At 32.4% G+C, this 25285-nt stretch overlaps 3 protein-coding genes across 4 annotated transcripts; 1 reads left to right on the plus strand and 2 right to left on the minus strand.

Moving 5' to 3' along the window:
* Positions 1-5: 5 nt before the first annotated feature.
* On the minus strand, positions 6-22340 carry Lrr47 (Leucine-rich repeat 47). Of its 2 annotated transcripts, none has more exons than XM_076777406.1 (5): positions 22306-22340; positions 1688-1880; positions 1062-1604; positions 685-977; positions 6-605 (listed from the first exon to the last, which is right to left on the minus strand). In XM_076777406.1, exons 2-5 carry the CDS (start codon positions 1853-1855, stop codon positions 386-388), a joined length of 1224 nt encoding a protein of 407 aa, XP_076633521.1. In that variant the 5' UTR covers positions 1856-1880; positions 22306-22340; the 3' UTR covers positions 6-385. The 2 variants fall into 2 exon arrangements, with proteins under 2 accessions (XP_076633521.1, XP_076633520.1); XM_076777405.1 differs by lacking the exon at positions 22306-22340 and adding an exon at positions 1962-2844.
* Dnmt1a (DNA methyltransferase 1a) lies at positions 2673-11026 on the plus strand. Its single transcript, XM_076777436.1, has 15 exons — positions 2673-3139; positions 3890-4253; positions 4329-4652; positions 4747-4899; positions 5214-5676; positions 5754-5953; positions 6734-7151; positions 7461-7784; positions 7870-8021; positions 8587-8921; positions 9078-9189; positions 9384-9533; positions 9612-9778; positions 9855-10095; positions 10503-11026. The coding sequence occupies exons 1-15, from the start codon at positions 2673-2675 to the stop codon at positions 10782-10784; spliced, it is 4152 nt and encodes a 1383-aa protein (XP_076633551.1). The 3' UTR covers positions 10785-11026.
* On the minus strand, positions 11026-25057 carry Ppa (F-box and leucine rich repeat protein partner of paired). Its single transcript, XM_076777403.1, has 2 exons — positions 24113-25057; positions 11026-23896 (listed from the first exon to the last, which is right to left on the minus strand). The coding sequence occupies exon 2, from the start codon at positions 23762-23764 to the stop codon at positions 22271-22273; it is 1494 nt and encodes a 497-aa protein (XP_076633518.1). The 5' UTR covers positions 23765-23896; positions 24113-25057; the 3' UTR covers positions 11026-22270.
* Between the last annotated feature and the right edge of the window lie 228 nt (positions 25058-25285).

The following is a 25285-nucleotide window of genomic DNA, read 5'->3' on the forward strand; positions in this document are numbered from 1 at the left end:
GAACTGGATGAGCTGTATATCCATCACTTTCATCAATTTTATAACATCTTTCTGTATCAGTTGATTTAACAGTTTCTTCAGTTATAGGACCAATTAAATAGTTTTATTATTACAACTTTAAATATAAAAAATTACTTGTACTTTCTTGATTTATTTTTGTTAAAATTATTCTCTTATTATCATTACCAGTATTAATAGGAATTATTACTATATTATTAACTGATTAAAATTTAAATACATCATTCAATGGTATAAATATGATACAAAGTTTGTACACGTTGTATTAATATCACAAAATCGAACAGTAATTAATAGAAAACTATATATAAATTCTTATAAATTTCTTACACCTTGTTATACAGAAAGCTTTTTCTAAAAATAAAAATTAATGTTTGTCACGATATGCACAAATAAGCGAGCAAAAATAACAATCAAATGGTACATCATCTACTGATGATTTTACATTACTAGTTGTGCTGTATAAACGACAACATCGGAATTGTCTTATATACGAATTAAAACAAGAATTACCGCAAATACAATACTTTGCCTCGTCTAAATACTTTACCAACACACCTGGAATTCGACTTGCATCATATGGACATCTATAAAAATAGAAAAATACATTTCAATGGTTTCCTTCATTTATATTCACCATTTATACTCACCATGCATATTACTAACCTTGTTTTAAGAAATGATCGGGCTGCGCATTCAACTAAACTAGGTACATCAATTGTACTTGAATTAGAATTTAACCCAAAATAATCGAATTTATTCTCAGAGATATCCAACGAAATTAGTAGTCGGTTCCTTATACTTCCAGGCATACATTTTAAATTATTGTTAGCTACATCCAAATGTTGCAAATGTCGTAACCTTCCGATACTTTGTGGTAAATAAATTAACATATTTTTGCTAGCCTTCAAATCAACGAGAGCACAAAGTTTTCCAATACGTTCCGGTAACATTCTTAACTGTGTATAAAATATAAAATGTTACGATAATTAAAATTCTCTTTGTTGGTAATGTTATGTTTACGAAATTAAAAATTAACATACAAAATTTTTACTTATATCTAAGAATTTTAAATTCTGGGTTATAGTAACTTCATCTAGCCATGTCCAGTTCTTATCTTCATTTAGTCGATTCTGCGATACATTTAGTTCCTGTAGACGTAAGGAACCTAATTCTTTTGGCAAAGATGAAATTTGATTATTGGACAAGTTTAATATTCTCAAGCTTTGGAGTTTTAAAACTTGTCTGTCGAATGATGTTCTATTTAATCCTACTAAATACAGTTCTTCTGTAGTCCTTGGAAAACCTTCTAAAACTGGGTATTGAGAAGGTTTATTAATCACAACTTTAGTCTTTGGAATTGAAGACTGGATAGAAGAACCTCTTCTTTCTTTATTCGAAGACGAATTAAAAATAGTTATATACGATGGTTTCAAATTTTTTAAGTGTCGTAATGAGCCAATAAAATATTTTAATTGAATTCGATCAGATTTAATAATTAAATCATGAGATGGTTCTATCAGACGAATCGTGGCCTTTCCTTCATCAATGAATCTTGTATATATTTTATTTATGTTATTATCGATCTAAATCAAATTACATATAAATTACTTAAAAAGTATCTGTAGATACGTTTGAATCTTTGTTATTACTTTGTTTAAATGCTTACTTTGTATGTAGTAGTTTGTTCACTATGTAACGTTTGCAAAAGTAAACATAATTCGTTACTGTTCACTGTTTGTTTCCCAAGTATTAAAATTGAACGTTGTGATTTCCTTGACATCACATTTGTCGAAGACTGTCTGTTATTTATTGCCACGTTACAATACAGTTTCATTTTAAACGGCTTTCTTTTAAATACACTGAAATAAATTTTTACCTCGTAAAGTAATAACACTTGACGATACAAATTCGACTTTGTACATAAATTGTATTCCGATTACTTTAGACCAAAACACGAGAGGCAGCCTGCTGCAAACTGTTGTCGCGGCGACGTTGCCGCCTTTTTGGCTACCTCTTAGGCCGGGGGCACACCGAGCATCGAAGCGATGTACGTTTCTATGTTCTTCCTTGTCTTGCAATTGAAAAAACATAGGAACGCCGGTCTTGTCTATCTTCGTTGTACCATATTTTTGGAATGGATGAAAAAGGCAAAATATGGAGGAAAAGCAGCACAGCTTTTATATATAAATTATAGTATTTATTTATAATTCTGTTTGCGTTTATGGAATCTTAAATTTGGTAACACTGTTCAAGGGCGCGAATTGTAGATTGTAGACATGAGAATAATAAAACACTTTTTGAAAAAGTAACGGGTATAGACGTGAATTTATTTATAATATTTGAACATTATAAGTTTGTAAAATACTCTGTACTAAAAACTTCATATTTACATTTATTAATGTCTTCATATAGTTATTTACCAATTCGACGGAACATTTGAGATATATTTATTAATTGAATAATAAATATAATATGTACGTATTATGTGTAAACTATTGTCGTGTACTAACTTAATGATTGTGTATTGTAAAATTAATTAAAGTAATGTTTAAGAAATATTTATTTAGTAATTGTTATTGTAAGAGTAAAAATTAAATAGTAAAAAAGTTATTAATAACTCGGATTTATTAAAGTATCGAATTATATTTATAATGAAACCTGGAAGCTCAAAGTCTTACAAATATGGTCTGTCTATAATTGACATGTTTTCTAAACAACTTGCTAAAAGGAAACAAGAAAACTTTGATGTTACTGATGAACATTTGCAAGATAATAAAGTAGATGAGAATACCTTGATAATAAGTGAAGCTAATAAAGAAAACCATAATTTACAAGCGAAGGAAGAATGCTTTGATGAACATCTTAATAAAAGAGTAAAAACTGAAAATGATAAAGCTGTATCAAAATTTCAAGTTACAAAAACAAATGTTTTCCCTAAAAAATGTGAATACTGCCGTCAAAAATTAAATGATGAAATAAAACTTTATCCGGGTCACCCAAATGGTGCTGTAGAAGAAGAGATTGCTTTAATCGATCCAAAATTATGCTTATTTAGTGGAAGTGAATCATTTATACATGAGAGTGATCAACTGCCACAAAATAAATTAACTTACTTTAGGTAAAACTTTTCTTATTTTTATTTATTTTTTTTGTATTTACTTTCTTAAAAATTTGTATCAGATATCAGTCAAAATTTATTCTGATTTATACTAAAAACTTTGAACAATTGCAAGTTCTTTCTTGTAATATAATTTAATTGTTGTTGCTTAATGCTACAAGCTTTTACACCCTGGTAATATAGAAATATCTTTTGCAAAAAGTTAAGTAAAGGCTATTTTAGAATGTTTATTATCAATACTGAAGTGGTAGTTACAAAAAAGAAGATTCAAACTATAGGAAGAATGTGGTAAAACTTTCTATTCTTTGTCCTTTTTTTACTGAGTAATTTTCATAATTTTTTATCCCTCATGACAAATGGTATCTTGAAAATGACTTGTTTTTTAGCATTTTATCATGCCATTAAATTGTTTGAATTGTTTTTGTGCTTTCCTTTCATTCATCAAATCTCCCCTACAAATGCTACAAGTTGGTCTTGCTGCAAACTAAATCACCAAGTTTAAATTCGTGTAGCAAAAAGTCATTATTTGTCTATAGAAAATGCAACATCAAAGTAACTGAAAAATAGGAAATCAATTGAAAAATTAGGTAGTCTAAACTTTCCAGCAATATCAATATTGTCACGCTGTTCCTTATAGATAATAGGAAAAAGTCATTACAAATTCAACTCTGATAGAAAACTACACAAACTTTATTCTGTATCTAATATAATTTGTGATTTATACATAATTGTTTTTTTTATCCATTTTAGCGTTTATGATAAAAATGGTCATTTGTGTTCTTTCGATACTGGGCTTATAGAAAAAAATGTAAAATTATATTTTTCTGGATATATGAAAGCTATTTATGAAGAAGATACATCACCCGATGGCGGAGTACCAGCAAAAGATATAGGTCCAATAAACGAGTGGTTCGTATCTGGCTTTGATGGGGGTGAAATGGCTCTTGTAGGTTTTAGTACAGCATTTGCTGAATATATTCTAATGGAACCATCGGATGCGTATAGTCCTTTCTTTGATCTGATTAAAGGCAAAATATATATGAGTAAATTGGTTATTGAATTTCTCTTGAATGAGATTAGTCCCACTTACGAAGATTTACTCAATAAGCTTCAAGTAATTAAAATGTGTTTCTAAAGGTGTTTCTATAAATATATTTTGTTATATATTAAAATTATGTAACTCTTGTAGACGGTAGTCCCACCTAAAGGGATAGCAAAATTCACCGAAGATTCTTTGCTAAGACATGCACAGTTCATATGTGATCAAGTATTGTCATTTGATAATTCCGCTGACCCCGATGAGACTCCTCTTATTACAAATCCTTGCATGCGAGCATTGGCAAGTCTTGCTGGTGTCACGTTGGGAAAAAGATTAGCAATTCGTCGAACACGACAAGAACAAAAAATTAAAAAACCTACTTGGACAAAAGCAACTACCACACGATTAGTTAATGATATGTTTGAAAATATTTTTGCTGATCAATTGATTAAACACGATGATAAAATAACAATGGTAAATATATATACTGAGTTCTTTATTTATATCAGTAGATAAGTAATAAGACATTTTTTTTTTATGTGTAATGTTTGAATTTGTTACATCAAAGGGGCCGAAAAGACAGAGGTGTGGTGTGTGTGAGAATTGTCAACAGCCAGATTGTGGCTTTTGTAATGCTTGTAAAGATATGATCAAATTTGGAGGATCTGGGAGGAGCAAGCAAGCCTGTATTAGAAGAAGATGTCCAAATATGACTATTCAAGTATAAATACAAGGAGAGGTCCCGAGGCCCGACGCCCGACGCTCTCTTTTTGATAAGATTTTGTTTAATTTGGATGGTACTTTTCGTAAAAAAGTTTTTATTTCTATAGATAAATACTTATAATAACTATAATGTTAAATATCTCAAAAACTATAAATCGTCTACGCCCAAAACCGGGTACCATTCGATTCAGTAGCTTCATATCTATCATTGAGTGAAACCTCATAAAAAAATGAGCATCAGGCCTCGGTTTATCATTTGATTGATTGTAATTATTAAATTTAATTATAGAACATGTTTGGTTTCTCATTTAGGAAGCAGATGATTCTGATCCTGAAAATGAAGAACGTTACGAAACTGTGATTGAAAATAAAAAATTTGAAATAAAAGAAAACAGGAAAAAAGTTTTTCAAGAACTTAAGAAAGATATTACATGGGTAAAGGATCAAATTACTATCGATAACCAAAAAATATTTTACAAATCTGTTATAGTGAACAATGAAGAAATACAAGTAAATGATTATGTACTTGTCGCGTCAAGATATTCAGCGACTCCATCGCATGTCGCTAAAGTTATTTACATGTGGGAATCTAAAAGCGGTATGAAGCAGTTTCATGCAAATTGGTTTCACCGGGGTAATGACACTATCCTTGGAGAAACGTCAGATCCTAAAGAATTATTTTTGAGCGACGACTGCGATGATGTACCGATTACATGTATTAGTTCAAAATGTACTGTTATTTTAAAAAAAATACCAGAGAATTGGGCTGATTTAGGTAATCATCCGATGACACAGTTTTATATAAACATAGAAAAAAATAGTACTTTACCACTAATATTTTATACATTACAGGTAATATGGAGTCAAGCTTCGAAGATGAGATAAATGATATAGATCATAAAACATTTTTTTATCAAAAGCGCTATATACCTGACACAGCTAGATTTGAAGATCCACCATCCGAATTAAAATGTATTAAAAAAGAAAATAGTTATCGATTTTGCCCTACTTGTGCTCGTTTAGGAGTATGGGAACAATTTAATACACCGAAGGTATGTAAAATTAATACATTCGCTATTTTAATATTTCTATCAGGACTTGAAAACGTTCCGAAAATAATTGTTTCAAACTGTTATACAAAAGTTGTGGTCGAAACTGTTATGAAGAACTTTAATTTCGAATAGCTGTTACGAAGAACCTAAACGCCGAACTATATCGGTTTAAGTTAAAATTCTTGCTTTAAAAAAAGTTAATACCTTTTTATAAAAATTAAAAAACCGCATTGTATATTGCGATCAAAATTATAGTTGCATTTTAAAAAACGAGTGCAATTGCATTTTTAAGATGCATCAATGCATAAAAATGGATAAAATAACATTCAGTTTGCGCATCGTTTGATGCTGTTTAATTTGATCTTATAATATTTGTTTGTATCTCTAACCATCTTAGAGATATAGCTTTTCTAAGTTGGGTGGGACATCCTGTATATCGGATTATATTTTTTGAGTCAACGTCCGTCACGTGAACTTATATTTTCGTCCTTGACAAAATGTATTACAAAATTATATCGAATGAAAGATCCTTTGTTTCATAATTGTGGATTTAATAGCAGTTTTAACACCTCCACGTTCTAATAAAACAAGTACAAGTACTTGGAAGTTTAATTAAAAAATTAAGCAAATAGAAAGAAAGTAAATTATAAAATTAAAATAAATAAATCAATAATTTGTTTATCGTGGAATTGTTAAATAAAGTAATAGCAAAAGTACTTGTTAGTAATAATATATATACAATATATATATATATATATATATATATATTTCTATTGTAAGGTATTCGATCGAATAGAAGAAAAGAGTAGCAAAGAAGTTATTTATCGAATAGTAAAATACAAGGGTGAAGAGTATAGTGTTGGCACAACCGTATTCTTACAACCAGAAGTTTTCAAATTCAAATATGAAACTACACATCAAGATGTATTCAGTCTGAAAAAGAAAAACGTAGATGAGGATATGTATCCCGAGTTTTATAGAAAATCTTCTGACCATATAAAGGGTTCAAATTTGGATACCCCCAAACCTTTCTGCATAGGATATATAAATTTAATATATGCTAATACAGACGATATGCTAGTTTCACCTTCTGATATTATTATTAAAGTAAATAAATTATATAGACCAGAAAATACACATAGAGAACCTACGTTAATGGAACAATCCGATTTAAATATGGTTTATTGGAGCGACGAAAGTATGTTATGTTTTTATCATATATTAGATTCCGAGAAAAGCTCGTGCGAGAAAAACTGCCGTTTTTATCAACGATTGTTATAAATTACAAAATTTACAGCAGATATATTAACAATTTGTTTATCATGGAATTATTAAATAAACTAATAGCAAAAGTACTTGCTAGCAATAGTGTACTCCGATAGAAAATCGCACGAACTTTTCCCGGTACCTAATAATTACTAACATTATAGATATGCATATAAATGTATTTAAATATAAATTATAATTACTTCAAAAATGTGTAACATTGCGAAATATAATTTTCTAGTATGTAGAGTAAAATTCATGGACGTTGTTGGTAAATGCTATCTTGTTTATTCGGAGAATTTATATCAATCTGTCGACGAATGGACCGTTGCTGGGCCAAATCGATTTTATTTCAACGAAGCTTATAATGAACAAGAAAAAACGTTTTACGAACCACCAGATTGTGCTATTAGTATTGGTAAATGCGGTAAAGGTAAACATAATTCGAAACTTAAAAGCAAAAACGCGGAAGAAACTAAAAGAAAAGCATTGGTCAATATTCCTATTGAATACAAAACACTATCAAGAAAATTGAAAACATTGGATGTGTTTGCTGGTTGTGGTGGTATGTATCTTGTTATTAAACGTTTAAGAATTTCACATCTTTATAGTAACTTGAAAATCAAATATTTACTACAATTATATTATAGGGTTGTCCGAAGGTTTCCATCAGGCTGGTATTTCTGAAAATTGTTGGGCCATTGAAAAAGAAGAACCAGCTGCTAATGCATATCGATTAAATAATTCGAATGCAACAGTATTTACAGAAGATTGTAACATATTGTTAAAGAAAGTAATGGATGTTAGTGTAATTTAAATTTTATTTCATGATGCTATTTCTTTTTACTATAATACATAGAGTCCCGTTTGTGAGACCCACTTCAAAGATGGATTCTACACAAAAAAAAAAAAACAGTAATAAAAGTTTATATAAAGATCAGTCCTATTCGACTTTGTTATCGAGTTATGGCGAGTTCTACGTTGGAATAATTCTGTCGACTAATATATGTATTTTACTGTTTATAAACAGAGATCATTATCCTAGTGATAATGTTGAAATACTACGCGAGAGACTTATACAAGTCTTTTACAAAATTCAAATAATAAATGGACATGGAAAGGAAAGGATAAAACAGTCGTTGTAAAAATATCTCCATGTTTGTGATCAGATGCAAAGAGGTCATTTCGAACATCCGTTGTGAATTCATAAAGATACAGTATGTTAAAGAAGAAACTCGTCGTAACTCGAGAACAAGGTTGACTAGGACGTAAGTTTATATAAACTTTTTTTGCTGTCTGTTTCATCCCTGAAGCGAGTCCTACATATTACGGGAAACTCTGTATAATAGATACGATGCATATTTTAGGGTGAAATAACAGACGAGTTTGGTCAGAAACTTCCTCAAAAAGGACAAGTAGAAATGCTTTGTGGTGGGCCACCGTGCCAAGGTTTCAGTGGCATGAATCGTTTCAATTCGCGACAATATTCTTTATTCAAAAGCTCTCTCATCGTGTCCTACTTATCGTATTGTGATTTCTATAGGCCCAAATTTTTTGTTATGGAAAATGTTCGGAACTTTGTATCTTTTAAAAAGAGTATGGTTTTAAAGTTAACATTGAGATGCCTGATTCGCATGGGCTATCAATGTACGTTCGGTATTCTTCAAGCTGGAAACTATGGTATACCTCAAACAAGACGAAGGTTTGTTTTTTTCTCAGTAAACTTGTGATTTCTATTCTTTATGATGAAGCTATCTTTGTTAAATGATTTGTTAAATGAAGAATACATATTTGTTGTTGACGAGTGTTATATATCTGTTTTACAATTGTTGAAATCTTATTTTGCTATGTTATATAGAATGATACTTTTGGCTGCTGCACCTGGACAACTACTTCCAAAATATCCAGAACCCACCCATGTATTTAGTAAACGTGTATGTCAATTGAGCGTATTAGTCGATAATAGAAAGGTAAATAATACATATCGCTATGTTTTAATACATAATATGGTCACCATACTTGTTGCGATATTTTAACTTTTCCGATGGTTTGTTAAAAGAATGTTTAAAATATCGCAATAATTGATACGATACGTACTCTATGTACGTAAACACGTATTTTTTAAACGCTTCAAAATATATTCTATCGTGAAATATTATTTCAGTATAATTCAAATTGCACTTGGACGGAATCGGCACCATTTCGAACAATTAATGTGAAGGATGCGATGTCTGATTTACCAGAAATAAAAAATGGATGGAGCAAAGACGAAATGCCTTATAATAGCGAACCAATGTCACACTTTCAAAGAAACGTAATAACGTTTGATCAAAATATATCAATAAAATTTAAAGAAATAATTGTGTCTTAAAATATTTTTTTTTTTTTTTAGATGAGAAAAAAGCAGTATCAACTTTTATTGAGAGATCATGTATGCAAAGAAATGGCGCCTCTTGTAGAAGCTAGAATGGCTCATATACCAATTGCACCTGGTTCAGATTGGCGCGATTTACCAAACATTGCTATAAGATTAAGCGATGGTACTTATTGTAACAAATTGTACGTAAACAAGTAATTATCAAATATTTTAAAAGGATTAAGATTGTCGTAATTCATAGTTTCTTTCTTTTTCAAGGGAATACATTTATGACGATAAGAAAGCTGGAAGCAGTTCTACGGGAGCATATCGCGGTGTGTGTAGCTGTTGTACTGGAAAATCGTGTGATTCCACAGACAGACAATTTAATACCCTAATTCCATGGTGTCTGCCACACACAGGCAATCGTCATAACCATTGGGCTGGTTTATACGGTAGATTAGAATGGAATGGATTTTTTGGTACCACTATTACAAATCCTGAGCCCATGGGAAAACAGGTACAGACATTTTATTCTTTAACATAAGAGTAAATTATCGAATAGAATATTTGTTTAATGGTGTATTTAATAAGGTGCAGAGGAAATTGTAGTACAACCGAAAAGAGTGTAATTCTTCATTGAAAAATAAGTTAAAAATATTAATTAGAATGTTTTGATGCGAGTCTTCATTTTCGAGATAATTAATTTTGCATTTCTTAGATATTTCGATTCATAAACACTAAATAAAATTACATTTAGTTTGTGCATCGTTCGATGCTGTTTCATTTTTTCTTATGAGATTTTTTTATATCTTCAACCATTTTAGAGATATAGCTTTTCCCAGTTACGTGAGACATCCTGTATAATTTATAATTCGCATTGAAATTTGAACTGATATATCATTCAAAATTTGACTTGTTTTTTAGGGTCGAGTATTACATCCAGTACAAACGCGAGTGGTAAGCGTGCGCGAGTGTGCGAGATCACAGGGATTTTCAGACTCTTTCCGTTTTTACGGCACCATACTTGATAAGCATCGACAAATTGGAAACGCAGTTCCACCTCCACTCGCAGCGGCTATCGGATACGAGATACGGAAATGCATACAAAGTGAAAATATAACGACCGAGATCGACAGAGACGTAGAATCGAAAATTAATTGTTTGAAATCCACTAGAGATGATACAATTTTGAGGGAAAATATTTAAAAATTTGTAGGTACATGCAAATAATGATATGCAAGTTTGTGTTCGAGTATCGAAAACAAACGAATACACATATTATTTTTGTGTGAATGTCAAGGGGGATTCATGGAAAAAAGGTTAAGAACCACTGATCTATACAATACTTAGAGTTTGTTTCATTGCAAAACAATATGGCAACCTCGTTTCATGATTCTTAATTTAAAGACCAAATAAGTTTTATTTTCAATTATCATAATAATGATCAATTATTCGATATTCTATTTTTCTACCTTTTATTATGTAGCCAATAAGTTATATAGATTAATTAGTAAATAATTATTTATTAAATTTCGATTATATTTATCCGTCGTACTTTTATAAACATGTGTTACTTTTTTATATTTTAATTTACATTATCTAGTTACTTTGTACTTAACATTCCAATGTCAATTTTAATTCTTTTTTGAATAAAATTTATTGTTGTTAAAAAGAGTAGTCTTACAAAAACTCAAATTTTGAACCAAGACGAACGAATACAGGTTGTCTTACGCAATTTGTATACTACATCTCTAAAACGGTTATAGATACAAAAAAAAATGCATCTAAAAACAACAAATACATTCATTTTTTAAATAAAACTCTATAAATTTGATTTGTCTATTCAATGCAGTATTTTAATTTCTATAAAGTATTGAGGTATTTATGTCTTAAACCGAATAATTTTCGTGTTAACCACGACCTAGAATGAAGAATGGAAAATTGTAATATTTTTCAATGAGGAAAAGTTAAATCTAGACGATCCTGATAAATTTAAACGCTATTGACATGATTTACGCAAAGTTGAAACCGTAGGCACGAGTAGAAATTTCAGCGGTAGAAGTTTAACGGTGTTGGCAGCATTTAGCTATAATTCTAAAACGCTAATAGGTAAAATTTCTACGAGATTAAAGCCAGATAAATATATCAATCTTTTCGAAGGCATTTTGATTGTTTTATCGAAGAAAATCATGAAGACAATATTTTATTTTTTAGCAAAGTAACGCAGAAATACATAATGCTAAGAAAATTTAAGAATGGTTTAAACAAAAGAATTTTCCATTTATGAAGAGAAGCCCTGACGTTTTCTTGGTCTAAATCTAATAGAAAATTCGTGGAATATTTTATCAAGTATAATATACAAAAATAGGTGTAATATAGCGACATTAAAGAGTTAGAGAATGCAATAATATATGAATCCGAAATCAGTAAGATTTAAGCCCAAAAAGGCTTAAAGATTGGCCTTCTAAACCAAAATACTCCTTAAATGCCGTCAAAATCACAACATAATACTATCTACATTGAAGTATTATTGTCCGAGAGTGAAAAATTTTTAACAACATTGTAACGATAGATATTTATAACAATGGAAAATTTACGTGTGTAAAAGTATCGAGTCAAGTAATAATCTTATAAAAAGGAAATTCATGAGCCGTTATTGCACAATAACTAAAGGCTGAAAAAAGTACGATTTCACAACGTTTAAATAGTATTCGATTGTTTGGAGGTATTGGTGTTAAAAAACGATTCATTGGTAAATAAAAATTCAGAAAGTCTAATTAGAATTTGCATAGAGACACTGAAATTGAACTGTGGAAATTTGAAAGAAAATTCTCTTTAACAATGAATGCAAATTCAACACACGAATGCAAAACACACGAGAAATGAATCAGTAAATTGGGTTAAGACTAGAAAACATACTAGAAAAAATTACCTGTTGCAATTTTTAAAGAACGAATGGACAAAAATTTCAAATCAATCTATTGAACGTCTTTGAAGTATTAAATATAACTATAATCTTGAAATATCAAACAATCTAAACTTTGTGCCTGTATTAAAAATCATTTATAATTTATGTTGATAAATAATCTTGGCCTGATACTTTCGCATGCGCCCAATTCCCGTATTAATAAATATGTATGTGTATCATTACAACAAAGTCAAAAATTTATTATCTTCGTACACTGATACCTTATTATCAAACACTCTTTGTAAAGTGAGTCACAGTCAAAATCATACAACGCGTATCAGAAAATGGTTCGTCTCGTAAAAAAATTTAGGGACAATTTTGAAAAACGAATCTAATGAGTATATGATGCTAATATGCCTATATTTATTATGTATTAATATAAACACAAATGAATGTTTCTAAGCATTACAAAAAATTAAGTCACTACGATATCAAATAAATTGCGCAAGGAAAAACGTAATTGCTGAAACTGAATGTGGGGCATTCTCCAGACTGAATCTGAGTAACTTTGTTTTTTTGTGTACATAAAAACATTCATTTGTTTTTGTACTACTATATAATGAATATAAATATATTTCCAATATATTATGTATGTATATCCATCGAATCCTTTTTTTTTAATTATCTCATAAGTTTTTTACGAGGCGAGACAGTTTCTGACTTATGGTGTGCGATTTTGGCCGTGTCTCACTGTATATTACGAAATTCTTTATACCTGTTAAGAAAAAATATTGCGACTCGATACTTTTGCAAGCCACTGTATTTATCAACCGTTATCACAAATTCGTGATTTCATGTCAAGTAAAATTGGATCTTAATTCTAATATGTAGATGGCGGGAGGATCGTTCCATAAAATCGGTTCCAAGAAATAACGGAGGCAGTTCGCGATTCGCGAGCAACAGAGTCTGTTCTACGCACGATTGACGAGTTGTATCATTCATACAATTAAAGACAGTCTATACGCTCTATAATGTATTTGGTATTCTTCGTACAAAACTAACGTTTTCGATCGTATAACTAAACTTTAAATTAACTTTTAAATCGTTTTAGTAGAAAATCATACAAAAATATTTTGTTAACATCAACCATGTATACCAAAAATCGATAGATTAACAAGCCACCCTTGAAAATATACCGACCAGAATATCCGGCGCATTAAAACTTACATAATTCTCGCAAAGTCTTTGTTCGAAATCGTGAGAAATGTATAAAAACGAAAAACAATTTTACGTTTTAAATTTACGAAAACTTCAGCATATAGATCCATCGATTGTGAGTAACATTTAGCAACGAATTTAAATGCGTCAACGAGAATTATGACTTATACAATAAAGTGTACATTTAATTCAAGATAAAATGCAACAAAATTTCATCTTGTATAGAACTGCCTTCCAACAAGACGATGAACGAATATATTCCTTTTTCAAAATTGCTATAATCTAATTAAAAAAAAAAATATAAACCAACTTTGGATTTCGTATTGACGATATTAAAATTTAATAAATTTTAAAATGATAGAAAGGCTGTTTCTGAGCAAAAAATCTATAAATAAGTAGAATGATATTTTATCCTGAATGTATGTACAGTACTGTTTTTCATCGATCAATAATACAAACTAAAGATAATGCGTTAAGTATTAATGTCCTACGTGTAGATTACAATTCTATACAAAAAAATTTGTCGAGCGTAATAAAAAAATATATTAAGAAATAACAGTGGACTTTGTATGACAACTTCTTTCATTCGTGTACATTCGAGTAACAAATAAATTTATCTAATTGCAAACAACACGATTACAACTAAAACGAGAAACAAAGAATCAAATACATAGATTTTTTTAATTGAAGTATTTCGTAATAAGAAATTCCTCTGCTTTTCGATCCGTAAAAAAAAAAAACTTGTACAATAAAATTATTTAGAATATAATATCGTTGCAAAATATTATCATCATTTTTCCATTCAACAATCAATTTTTCTGTTTTATTCCAAACGTTGGAATTGGTATCGATGATTAAATTAATTTTACACAGTCGTACCGCAGAAGCAACACAGATCGTTAATCTCCACTTTACCCTGTTTATATCTTCATGGAACAATTTAAATCAATACAAATAAATTGGCATGGAATTTGATTTTGTTCGTATCTATCGTATGCTATTTTACATTTGTGCGTAGTGGTGGGATTCCGAGTAGCTTCGCATTGCTACGAATTTTATTATGTGTTTAAACACAGATTTGAAGTTGATTCAAATATGACTGTTAGGAAACTCTAAGAAGTATCAATCATTTTGTAAATTTTGATTGTTGTTGATATTTTGAAAGCAGGGCTTGAATGAAACTACTATCAATGAAAATATTTTGCAAAATATATTGGAAAATATAATATAACGGATGGCTTCTTCTTTTGTCCAATTTTCCACTCAATGTAAGCGTACAATAAAATGATTGTATGGAAATCACGATTTGCTTACTCATCAATATTTAGCCTGTTTTCAATTCCTTAAATAATGCTAAGTATAAAATAGTTTAAACTTTTATCATTCCCGTTAAAATATTTGTTAAGAAATGAATGTTCCATTAAAACTTTTATTAATCAAATGTAAAATAACGAATTTTTTTTATTTTGTTACTTCTATTTATTGTTTATTTTTTATCTGACAAATGTTCATTCGTTATTCGTGAATAAAATCTGCTCAACTCTGGTCTTCGAATCAGGTTCATTGTAATTCGATTTTCCCGTCATTTATATAGATACGAAGCGATCCGAAGCGTTCGAAATCCCATCGCTGCCTGTGCGCTACATTCTATCTCGTTTTCTTTATCTTCGTTTATACAATTCTGGTTTAATTCGTAGTTTCGTCTACGACAACCTTAAGTTCAGTATATCCAATACGAATTAACGTATTTTAATTAGTTCCTCGTGGCCATTCTCTTACTTAAGTTCTCTGTTTATTTTCGCTTGTTTCTTATTCTTACATTTGTCGACAAAAATAAGTGTCCCAGCATAATTTGCATAAAATACAAACGTCTTTGCTCTACTCATTTTTATCGTTCTATTATTTAAAAAAAAAAAAAAAAAAAAAAAATTGTACAGCCAAAATTGATTGCATTGGATAACACAGTATCTACAAGATCGCAAAATTAATTATCGTTGTTCCAATTACAATAGCAATATCGGAATTCACATTTTACCAAGAAAAAGTAACAATTTTTACTAATTAGAGCAAGAATAATGATGGTATATTGCTTCGTATTAACACTAGAACTACCAAGCCTGTCAAAATGGCGGTTTTCCGATATTTTTCTTCGAGATTATTGACATCATGTTGGTGTATTTTAACTCATTTGCATCGTACAAAAAAAAAAGGAAAAAATATGCCTTTATCGTCAAATTTTCCTGTATTAAATTTAAGTACAAGTATTACAAAAAGTATTATAAACTTAATACTTGGCCACCACTATTAAATCACAATGTGAATACGCGTATACATATGTACATCAATGATGCAAATGGGTTAATAAGATGGAACAACGTTTATATTTCCTTATTTTTTCGAATGTTTTAATTGTTAATACGTTGACAACCTCGCCAGTTTTTCGCGTTTGGACACTTGTTCAAATTATAATGCAATAAATATAAATATTCGGTAATTAAACAGTAGTCCAATTACAGTATTGTTATTTATAATTTCACAAGTGTTAAGTATCTTCCATTGTAAACGATTTTGCGACACGATGTAAATTTACAGTGTCGGTCACCGGTGACCACCATGGCGATCTACATGTTAGTTATCTATCTATTGTATACCAACATATATCTTTAAAATGTGTTATAAAATTAGTTTTAGATTAAAATATATAGATCAATATCTTTTTATTCGTTTATACGAAATAGAAAGCAATTTTTGTTTCAATCGACAGAACAACTGGCAAGCAAGTACAAGAATGGAATTATTTTTACGCAGCAACAGGAATGTAACTTGATTAAAAACAAATTTCTAATACACGCAAATCCTGTCAAGATGAATTATGTAAGTTTTTGGTATCGTCAAAAGTATCGAAGATATTTGAGTGAGTCTATTTAAACGAGTCACCCTGTATACGTATGCACGTTTCTTTTTTATTTGTAAATTTAAATTAGAAATAAAAAATATTGAATAATTTTTATCTATCCGTTATTCACGAATTACACTAACTACTTTACTCGTGAATTACGAATAAGTCGAATTTAATTTACAATCCTAAATAACTTTTGCCCAATGGTGGTTCGTAGTAAGGGTATATTCGAAATGAGATCTACGAAAGTGTGCTCCGTAGGCGGATTATAAACAAAAATTCTTTTCACGTTAAATGCTCCAATCAAAGCATCTGTTTTTATAAATTTTTTATACGAAAAATGGTGGTACATTAAATGTTGTTTTTCCTTCATTCATAATTTTTATTAAAAAAGAACTACATGTGAAAGCATATTTTTCAAATACCCGCCAAACTGCCGGGTGTGGTAAAACTAGTTATATATCAGACGCTTGTAGTTCTAGTGTTAAAGTCGATATTAATGTTAATCGAACAATCGTATTGATTTCCTTCGAATTCTCGTTCGTGTTCATTAACCTATCGTACATAGAGTTGAGCACCACTTGAATTGGTTCGAATAAATATTTATCCGAGTAAATTTGTTTTTTATGAATACTTCATCCGCAGCACATAACAAATTATTCTCTATCTATTCGAATAAATAACGATGTTTTATTCGAATAATTTTGCATTAATCGGTTAATAATATGAATAATTATTTGTTGTTATAATTCTCATTCCATCTTTATTATTAACGTTTCACAACCCATTAATGCGTTTCTCTAAAAAAATTTTCATTTAATTTCTGAAGTTGTTTTCCATATAGAACTACCGTAACATATTATCCGGAATTTAACAACTCATAGTATAGAATACACACTGGATATCCCGCCAAATATATGTACATTAGTACCTTAATTTATTTCGATATTTTGCTTTGGCTGCTTCAGAGTGCTATCTAACAGAGTTGGGGTAAATGTTATTCTCGAATACGAATAAAAATGTTAGATTCACTCGTAAACTAGCTTTTCTCCACAGCTTTGTTTGTCTGAATATTGGTTTAAAACATTGTGTTAATAGATTCTAATTTATAAATGAACTTATAAATGAATCGTACGTAGATATTAGTTTACGAATCAATCGAAAATTTGTATTCGTAGAATTCATGAATAAAATTTGCCCTTCTTTACCGACAAACTTTAACACATTGACCACTAGACCAAATTCGTGAAAATTTTTACGAGATCAACATTTTGTTTCTAGACCATTAGATTCTACTTCATTGAAAATTTGTCGTAATACTTATTTTTATAACGTAAAATTTTGAAAAATCCTGTCACCCATATATGGGTGCTAACTAGTACTATACATATACGGGAAGCAACAGAAATGTATAAAAACCCATTGCAAATGATGGAAACTTTTGCATACCCTAATAATTATGCGTCGATAATAAATCTTCGAAAAAATAATAAACTTTCTGATTTAACGTTTCAACAAAAATTAATAATAAATGTCTATTCGATAATGTTCGAAGAATAAAGTTTGTAAAAATAGCTCGACCATCAAACAATATAAATTTTTGTTCCGTTATCCGTAATACCAATAAAATGTTGCCCAACTCCGATCGTACGAAACATTTATAAAATTGACTCGCAAATTTCGATTAAAAAATGGCCGTATGAAGCTATCACAAGGAAGAAAACTAAAAAGATGTCGTAGGTCAGAAAACTTAACAATGAATTATTCTAAGCGTAACGCGCGACTTAGGAAACTGATCAAAGTGTTTGAATCCTTTCGCATCGGTTTGTTTGATGCGTGTTGGGGGGGGGGGGGGGGGGGGGGAGTGCGCACACGTGACACATTATTAGCACATAATCATATACACGCATATGTACATGGAACCAACATACACGCACGCACATTCATACACACACGCGCGCGCGCGAACGCATACTCATGCGCACGCATTGGTTAAAAATATACATATTTGTCATGAGAAAAAATTGTGCGCATACCGATCCAAAATAATTAAGCAATGCTTTGGCTAAAATTGTCACGATACTTCGTTTGTCAAAGACAAAGATTTACAATAGGTCATATATATATACACACACATCGCGATCCGTAGAGCGCGAAAAGGAACAGCTTCGTCGCACAGCTTCCATCGTTTATTTCAGAAAACAGACAAAACTGAAAGATTCTAAAAATTACGATCTATACAAAATGAAACGTTTCAAACAATGGCACTGTAAACGCGTACCATTTTTCATTCGTTATTGCTCTAGATTACTCTGTAACAAGTATATACGATGAGCGAAGCGATGAACAATTTGAAAAAGAAAAGAAAAAAAAACAGATTTCAGCAACGCGCGTTGAGAAAAATACTATATTTCGTTTGCCTTAGGAAGATTAGAATATTTCAGTTCGTAACGAAAACAGGTATATTTTATGTTTTGTCAAATAACTAGCATGTTTCGTAGTTTAAAACGATTTACTTCGGACTAGCGATTGTTATCGCTAGGTGTCAATAAATTGATTAAATCTTGAAAAATAACATCAAAGTTTTACCGGTAATTCTCTTTTTTTTACCAACAATATTAGTCTCGATTAGTTTCGAAAATCTATATTGATTTCGGTTACAATTCTATATCGGTTATATTTATATTTCATTATATTTCATAATCATAAGTTCTTCGCGACAAATTTCATAATAACGAAATTACGATTCGTTATAAAGTCAAATATATTAAAATCAACACATCTTAACATTCGTAAGGTATTCGTAAAACAAATCAGTTCTTTCTTGTGAATGGTCTACGTATGAATAAATTTAAACAATATTAAATAGTATAAATTTAAAAAATTACTTGTACGTCAAGGGGTAAATGGAATGTTTTCTGTAATTACAAGGGAAAGATGCTACTCCTCGCGGCTAAAAAGAAATATCCGGTTACTCTTCGCAACAAATTACCAAAACATGAATGAAAATATGCTATGTTTCGTTGCCAATAATCGAAACATGTTGCTTTTCGGGGAGAAACAGTCGAAAATGCTAATCTTCCCAAGGCAAATGAAATATGCTACTTTTTTAAACGCTTCCGATGCCACATGTGTTGCATACGCCCTACTTTGGACTTTCCGTTCGCGCCGTTTAATATTTTCCTTATTACACGTAACATTTCCATAAAATACTTTGTAAAATCATGCAGTGATGTTTAAGTGGTATGTACGGTACAGTTATTGTACCGCAGATCGTCGACTTTCTTATGTTTCAAACTTTGTATTTCAAAATTTGGTTATTCCGTTTGATACACTATCAGCAAGAAATTGGCCTATAAAATTTCAGTCTCTTATAAATCCTGTAACGACTGTCTGGACAAGCCGCATTTATGTTTAACATGTTGTGATATAAAACATCGCAGCATGTCTTCGTAATTTCAGTTTTCCCGCCTTAAATGCGAAAATTTTATTCCCACTACTAGGGGGGCCCTCCTTGGAACCAGTGAAGTGATTAATGCGGCAGCACTGATTATCCGTGTAAGATAATACTAAAAGAAAAGCAAAACTTTTATTTTTCATTCCTTTTGCACATATATTTTTTAAACATCTTCGAGATATTTTTCTAATTAAAATTAGATCAAACACGACATAATTTGGACAATATTTACTTATGTAATAAATCCATAACTTATTGTACTTCGCAATTGGTGCAAATATTGGATAAACACAACTTCTTAATAAAATTTAAACCAATATTACATCTGCTGTATATGTAATATGACGTACAATATTATATCTGGAAATTTATTTATATCATTCAAAAATCAAGTTTATTAAAAGATAAAGTAAAGAACAAATTCGTCGATGCATAGTCTGGCGGCAAGCTAAATTACACATTTAAGTAAAGCCAGGGATTGACGAAAAACAGTCATCTCGATTAAAAAAAAAAAAGAACGATCATACCGTACCCTTACCACAGAAATGATACAATTCAGAAGAGAACAGTGTCACTTTTACGCAGCAGGGGTGTGACATGTTTGTTTTTTTCAGGACCATTTACTGCTCTCGTGTGTACGTCATATCATGAGATCTTTCGGACTGTAGAATTCGTTTCTGGTTAATGATAAAGGTGAATCAAAACAAGAACAACGTCATTATTTGACACGGATGTTGCTGACTACATGAACCCTCGGTTCCTTTTCGTCCTTCGCTTCCTATTCCTCTCTATCTCTTTCTATGTTTGAAGTGAGTAGTAAAATACAAAGAGCACTTTCACCTTGCATCAAAGCACATATAAATATTATTCAAACTATGTCGTGTTTGGTCTCATTTTAATCAGAAAAGTGTCACAAATGTATAAAAAAAACTGAATGCAAACAAAAGACAAAAAATAATAAAGTTTTACCTTTTCTTCGCTATTGCCTTACACGGTAACAATATTCGACACCGGATCTTATTACACTACATGGAACACCGAATACGACCCTCTCAGTCCCTCTTCGTCCTTCGTTTGCTATCGCTTTCTATCTCTTTCTACGTTCAAAGCGACCGATAAAACACAAAGAACGTTATCCCTTTGCGTTAAATATAACTCTTTCGGCCCCGAGTAATGCACATTTAAAGCAGAAACACACTGTATAGATATTTTAGCCAAAGAACGAATAAAAGTACAACAGTAACAGTAATATTAACAGTATTAGAAATAAAAAGTTTAATTTAAAATTTAATCAAATTCGTCTCTTTTCCTTGACTTGAACTGTACAACTACGGTGATAATTTATCGAAATAAAAATTTTTGCTCTAGCAAGCCATACGTTGTAAGTAAAATTGTTACTTTTGATAACCTGGGGCGCATATAAATCACACGGCGCTAACGGAAAGTCACCGAAAATTGGTCCAACACATGAACGCGTTGAAATCGATTTATATTATCCGTTCAGACACATAATATTTACATGATCCGGTTCAAATAAATGTTTTTATAGGCAATAAGTTGCCAATGTTTACATATAACGTTGCGATTCAATTACCTTTCAAATATACTACATACTTACTTTTCTTCCTCTTTGTCTAATAATAGAGTTACACAAGATGGCTCTTTTAATGATAAATATGAAAACATGTTTAATATATCCTGCAGCCACTGGGTAAGAGAAATATTGTCCCTACGCTTGACGTTGCCGAACGTAGACTGATGGCTGATCGAAGGTTAACGATATAAACACGAGATACTTTGAACCGGATCGTGTCGTAAACGTTCCGTGTCTGAACGTATAATATATAAAATCGACCTTTAACGTGCGCCGTTGCGAAGAATGACATTTTCCTAAGAACAATCAGGTATTGAAATAAAATATGCTACGATAAATTGTCGATTGCACGATCAATACACCGTTTCTTGATCTAACAATCAACTACTGGTTCTAGAGTTCGTCTTTGACACGTGTAGATGGCAATTGAAAGTTTGCGAAACAAAAACTTTAATGATAGGTTAGGTTGTAGAGAAAAATCCGAACGAAGGAGGCGTTCGTTTCGTAAAAAAAAGAAAGAATTTTGATACCGAAAAACAAATGATTAAAACCACTTTCGTCGTTCGTACGAGGAACAGGACGCAAATTCTGAATATTGTTTAGAAAAAAAAAGCCATCACCGCACGTGCCAAAGACCAAGATTCAACGTACTCAGCTGCGGCAACTTCATAATCCTTTCGAGCCCGTTGGTACTTATCCTGGTACATCCGTAGAGATCGATACATTTCAAGTTCTTCATGCTCTCGGAGATCGTGTAGAGACCTTTGTCCGTCAATCTGCTACACTGACCAATGTTCAACGTTTCCAAGTCGTGCAACGTCTGCGCGATCTTGCAAATGCCCTCGTCGCTGATTTGACAGGCGGACAACGAGAGCGACTTCAAGTTGAACAATCCCTGAGAAATATAAACGAGAGCTTGGTCACTGATTTTATCGCAGAACGACACATCCAACGAGGAAATTCTGCTGCCACCCTCGGCGAGGTAGGCCATCCCGACGTCAGAGATATTGTCGCATGACCGTAAATTTAGTTCGCGCAGGCTGGACATCTTGGCCAAGTGTTTCACCCCGGTGTCACCGATGCAAACGCAAAACGACAGATTAATGGACTTCAAGGTGGCCAGCCCAGTGGATATGTGTCGAAGCGCCTCGTCGGTTACCCGTTGGCAATCTTGAAGGCTCAAATGTTCCAGCGCGAAGTTTCCGCCGGCCACGTCGAAATTAACTATACCGGCGAACTGTTCCATCAAAAAGCTCGCGCCGTGCGTTTGCGGATGAATGCCCGCCAGATAGGCGATGCCGTCGTTACATATTTGCCAACAACTTCGCAGATCCAGTCTCTTCAACTTCTTCAGATAACACGCTATGCACAGAAGTCCGTCGTTCGTGATGTTCCGGCAACCGCCGAGTTCCAGGTGCTCGAGATTCTGCAAATATTTCGCTATGCAACTGAGGGTGATGTCCGACACTTGCTTGCACAACGAGAGATTCAATTCCGTGAGCATCGGGTATTCTTGAGAGAAAGCTTTTATCAACACTACGTCGTTGATGTTGTAGCAGCCCGAGAGATTCAACGACTCCAGGTTCGGTATGCCTTTCAAAACGTCGCCGAGGCCTCTTCGCAATGACAACACCTGAACCCTCTTCACCCCCCTCTTTACCAGACTAGCAAATAACGCTGGTGCTTGCTTCCTTAGGTGCAACTTCGCCTCGACCCCTCGCCAGACAGACCGATGGTATGCCGCGTCCCTCCACGCGATGCACACTTGGGCGGCGCATCCTTTATCCCTGACTTCCAGGTAACTGAAAATCAACGCTAGTATTTCAGGATAAAGGCAGGAAACGTGCGTGCTTGTTGGCACGGTGTCCTGCGCTGCTTGCGGTTGTTGCCTCGACAAAATACTTTGCGCGTACGCCGGCAAACCTGTGGCGCCGCTATTGTAATGCGGTGTGTTACCCGAATTGTAAAGAATCGCTTGATTTTGAGTGGTCGGTATTGCCAAGTGCGGCTGGTGCAATTGATAATAATATCCTGAACGATGAAGCAACGTCGTGCCGCGACTCGGCGTTAACGCCGGAAGTTCCGTCATCAACAGATGACTTTCCTCCATGTTGCCCGATATATATGTACATATACACGTACACCAACATATATGCACGTTCCTTTACACCTTCGCACCTTTGCAACTACTTATTTCTTCCTTCTTCCCTCTTTCTCTCTCTTTTTCTCTCCCTCTTTCTCTCTATACAATATATATACATATATAGATATATATATGTGTATGTGTGTGTGTGTATATATATATATCTCTTTATCTATCTATCTATCTATCTTCTATCTAGCTAGCTATATATATACACACACATATATATGTATATACATATGTTTCATCATACATACACACATATGTGTATATATATACATATATATATAAAAGATTTTTTCTTTTTCTTTTAACCTTTTAGACTCCCTCCCCTTCTTCAGCACTCGTATCACACGTTTTCTTTCACTTTTATCTCTTTTCTCGCGTCTTTTACAATTCGACAACTTTGAACCGTACGTCACGCATGTTCCAACGAATCGAAACCTTCTGTTCGACGTTAATTTTCGCTCGACATACACCTTAATCAACTTATTCTTTCTCTGATCGTATTGATGCATCGATGAAGAAACGAATTATAAGTAATCAACGGTCTTCTTCGTACGCATAGATACTTTCGTACATGTCGACGAAAGAAGGAAAGATTATCAATTGTTTGACGTATCACAACCTTCGGTTCCATACGAGCCTTGCTGTTCGCGAGATACCGTGGCGCACATGGAACACTACCATATTTTTTTTAATTCACGTTTCTTCCTTCCACACGTTTTACTCCCTCTTTTCTTGTCTTTGTCCTTTTCTCGCTCGCTCGTTCCCCGCCAGGCGTCATTTAACCTCCCTCGCACTCCCCTTCTCTTCGTCTTCTCTTTGTATATATGTGTATATGTATACTCATCTACGGCGCATCACGCGCTCGCGCGTGTTGTCGGTGGTGTGTTTTCCTTTTTTCTTTCTTTCTTTGTTACGGCCCTTCCTCTTTTCCACTCATTGTTCCGATCTTTCGCCCATTCGCAGCGATCAGTTCCTTCTCTGCTATCTTCCTCCTTACTACACTGATCACCTCTTTTCAGACGCCATACGAATATATAGGATACTAGTATTCCACACCACCGTCACATTTGCCTCGAACCAAGTCAAAACACGAACAAATAACGTCAAAGGCAAAGTCGATGATTTTCCGTGCACTGGTATCGTAACATAAACGTTGCCATTTTCTTCCCTTTAACGATCAAACGTGTCGCAGAAATACTTGCACGACTGGCTTCAACCGACATATCGCTAAAACATGAACCGATGCGCTGCCAGTCGCGAACTGTTGTTCCAGTTGCTCAAAGTCAGATGTCGTGTTGTCGTTCCGTAATACAGGCGGAGCAAATTTCGTTTTAGTGGATCACTGATTGGTTCGCAATCCTCGACTACGTACCACGTGACTCTGCCGGCGAATATCGATTCAGGTAGCGCTGCGGCGGCATTTTTAAGTTTTTATCGAAAAGTGGGGGTATGGCATTGAGTACTTACTCCAGATCACGT

Source organism: Colletes latitarsis, chromosome 11 (assembly GCF_051014445.1).
Source record: "Colletes latitarsis isolate SP2378_abdomen chromosome 11, iyColLati1, whole genome shotgun sequence".
Lineage (NCBI taxonomy): Eukaryota > Metazoa > Arthropoda > Insecta > Hymenoptera > Colletidae > Colletes > Colletes latitarsis.